The sequence below is a fragment of the Myotis davidii genome, unplaced genomic scaffold (assembly GCF_000327345.1).
Source record: "Myotis davidii unplaced genomic scaffold, ASM32734v1 scaffold247, whole genome shotgun sequence".
NCBI classification, from domain to species: Eukaryota; Metazoa; Chordata; class Mammalia; order Chiroptera; family Vespertilionidae; genus Myotis; species Myotis davidii.
The window spans coordinates 3822675-3826478 of NW_006299593.1; the positions used below are offsets into that span (position 1 = coordinate 3822675).

Below are 3804 nucleotides of genomic sequence, written 5' to 3' on the forward strand. Positions count from 1 at the left end.
AATCCTGTGCACTGAACTGGCCTCTGCCAATGATACAAATAAGCCAGAATTCGTTATATAACAGTTCAGAAGGAGGGGAAACAGAAGGTCAAACAGACTGATGTAAATAGGACTGACGGACATTAATAGTTGTTTGTCTAGTGCCTATTCCTCTTTCTTCTCCTTCTCCCCAAATCTTAGTTTATATTGGGGATCCCTGTGGTTCTGAAGGAGGTGACTCTACCCTGGTTCCAGGGCTGGTACAAACTAATCAGTGGCATAGTGAATGGTTCAAGAGAACGAACGTGATCTAAGCTAGTAAAAAAAAAAGTGAATTTTATGATTTTTTTCTTAGAATGGTTAGAGTCAAAGTTGTTCATTCTCTCTCTCTCTCTCTCTCCCCTTAGATGTAGAAGTGGATACTTATCATACCAGCTGAATAAGGATGGGAAGACAAGCCAGTCTTAGGATAATATCGACCTCTCTAAAGACAGAATGTTGGAAGGAAACTGGGTCACTGGTGGCATTATTAACAATGTTAATGAGCCAAAGCATAAATTATGTCTATCTAGTCCTATATTTGAACTTTTCAATTATAGAAGTGAGCAAGTTCTCTGTACTGTTTAGACCAAATTGAAATTTTGTTTTCAGGTACTTACAAAGAAAAAAAATCCTAACAGATGCAAGGACAAATATATATTGTTATACAATAATTGTAGTAAATATTTGCTGTATACTTACATTTTTATTTAATAAAAATCATTAAAATTAGCAATTTGACAAATTCACAGGAGAGATTTTGGGGAAAATTCATAATCACTGGAAACTGTATATAGGTTTAATAAGAGATTCATTTAAAGGTTTCATTTTGAGTTTCCTGAAGAAAAATTACTTACTTGGAAGTGTACTATGTCTATATTCTATCTTGTGCTGAGGATTCTTCCTGAAGAAAAAGAAAGAAAAGAAATCAAAAATAAGATCTAGCTTTCCAGTCACTAAAAATTAATGACTATTTTAATTAAACTAGAGCACTCACTGACTCACACAGACAATTAGACCCCAATAAGCCTCTCTTAGAAAAGCATTTGCTTTTCCTTGTTAACTACACTCGCCATACTGTACACAGCAGTTGCTTTTTGATTTCAACATTTACTGATGCCAGGCATATTTCTAGATGAAAAGATAGAGTGGTGAACCAAAGTTCTCTCCTCATGACTTACACTCTAGAGAAAGACAGCATGAGACAAACAAAATATATCATATTCCTAAAATAAATATATTTTATTTTTAAAATGTCAATGTCATATGTTACATATATAAAAATATAATGTAAAATAGTACATAGAATATATAACACAATATAAAATGTGTGTGTGTGTGTGTGTGTGTGTGTGTGTGTGTTGTGTAATGTCTAAAAGATACTTTTAAGGTTCTTCTAAATCCAAAGAAAAATCTGACAGTCATGGTAAGCAGACTCCACTGCAATCAGGGTCCTGGCTACTGACTGCTGAGCACCATAAGACACTTAGCTCTAGTCCATCCATCACTCGGGTCAAGAAGGAACACAGAGATCTTCCCGATGCTGCAGAGAGAGATGCCACTGTGTCTCGGGCCTGTTCTCACCTGGCTTGTTCAACCTGAGCATTATGTTGTGCAAGGGGCTCTGGTTTCGGGATCAGAAGACCTAAGTCTGAATTCAAACGACACTGTTTACAGGTTATGCGATTCAGGGTAGTTCCTATGAACCAAGTCTCCACTTCCTCCTCTGTAAGCAGGGATAATAGTGCCTACTTCACACAAGGTTGTTCCAAGGGTTAAATGAAGTAATGTGTATAAACATTTGTAGGCTATTAAGCATTTTACAACCATCAGCTATTTTTATAGAAACAGAAATCAATTTTACTTTAAGATGGGCAACAATATCTGAAAACTGTGCCAGCAAAAGTAATTGCTAAGTTAATACTACATAGTTAAATTTTGCCTTCAGTAATACATACAATTATTATAGTTGAATATGTCTTCAATCACACTTCCCACACTTATAGAATATTTTCTAACATTTGCCTATGTATATTCAATTCTCAAAAACCAGTTATTTCATAATAAGGCGGAATGTCTTTTTCATATAATCCTGAGTTAATGCTAAGTGGCAATTCTGTAGGGTTCTTTGGAGGCATTTGTAATAACTTTCCAGGACAATGTTAAATTCCATCCAGGACTTTTTCCTAATAATGAATGGAAATAGTCAGCATTCATTCATAAAATATTTATATCAACCTTTTTCACAGATGGCATTTTCTATAACTCAGCAGGCCTCAAAATCCTTTCTGTTTTTTGTTTTGTTTTGGGGGGGATGTGTGTTTATGTGTGTGTTTGCATTGTTATTAATTATTAATAGTAATCTTTAGGTTCTAAACACAGAACCATACACTCATAACCACACCAGGTTTTTGTGAGCTGTCACATTTTAAAATATACATTTTCTAAAACATTTCTGATTTTAATGATATAGGTATATGAATAACAATATATATCTGAAGGAAGAACACTTCAGGAAAAGGTAATTTTTAAAACGTCTTTAAATTTGCTTTAAGGCCAAGGTAGAAACAAGCTAGAGCAGGTGGCAAAACACAGAAAGGTCTGTATAGCTCAAGGGGAATGAGTGAGAAGGAAAATAGCAGGAAATCAAGTCAGAGAACTTGTGAGACATGGTAAAGAGTTTTGTAGGAAGCTACCGGAAGGTGTTGAGTAAGAAAACAACATTATACAACTTGTTTTTAGAGAATTCCTCTGGTTGCTATGTGGAAAACAAGCTACAGAAAGGCGAGGGAAGGAAAGGGATATACTCCAGGAAAGAGGTTTTGACTAAGATGATAGAGAGAAAGGAGGTAAGAAGTGGTTAGGGTTTTAAAGGCTGAAATGGCAAGGACTGCCGATGGACCGGAAGAGTGGTGTGAAGAACAGAAAAGAAGCAAGGGTGCTTCTTGGTTTGGGGCCTAAATACTCTGTGAAGGTGAAGTCATTGACAAAGGTGGAGAACACTTGAGAACGCGCTGCTTTCCTGATGGAAATCACGAGTTCTGTTTCAGATGTGGTAAGTGTGAACACTACTTCCAACCAAGAGGGGGCATTCAAACATGAGCCTGGCGCCATTAAGTTAAATTAGCTCACCCAGGGAATACGGATAGAATAGAGAATGGATGAGATCAGAGAACTGAGCCCTCTGGCTCTGCAATAATGTCAGGGAGGAAAAAGGAAGAGGAGACAGCAAAGAAGGCTACGAAAAGTAGCTGGGAATATAACTGATCTGACTGTATGAATATGAATAAATTGCTCTCTGCTCTCCATTTCTACACCATTGAGTGGAGAACCCTGAGCATAACTGATCCAACCTCTGTTTTCCATGTTTTCATGAGGAACTGAGGCTCAGAAAGATCCAAGTAACTAGAAATTTAAGTCTGCTGATTTTAAAACTCATATCTCTCCATCATAAAGAGCTACCTAAAGATTAAGTAGTCAACAGAATAGTAATTTTTATTTTTGCTTACTTCCAAACACTTGGTAATTTAATACCAAAACTTAACACTCAAAAATTTAAATGAACCTGAAGTACTGTTTTACATCAGTGTCTAAAATGGTAACTAGCACATTAGGTGTTCAATATTTGCTCAATGAGGAACTGAGGCTCAGAAAGATCCAAGTTATGCTATAGAATTGGCATAACCATAACTAGAAATTTAAGTCTATTGATTTTAAAATTCATATCTCTCCATCATAAAGAGCTACCTAAATATTAAGTAGTCAACAGAATAGTAATTTTTATTT

General features: G+C 35.8%; 1 protein-coding gene across 1 annotated transcript in view; it reads right to left on the reverse strand.

Annotated features, from left to right (window-relative positions):
• Positions 1–867: 867 nt before the first annotated feature.
• Positions 868–3804, reverse strand: part of APLF (aprataxin and PNKP like factor) — a 39008-nt gene continuing 36071 nt past the window's right edge. Inside the window, exon 9 of the mRNA XM_006775353.1 lies at positions 868–922. Coding sequence (XP_006775416.1) covers positions 868–922 — 55 coding nt within the window. The remainder of the gene's footprint in view (positions 923–3804) is intronic.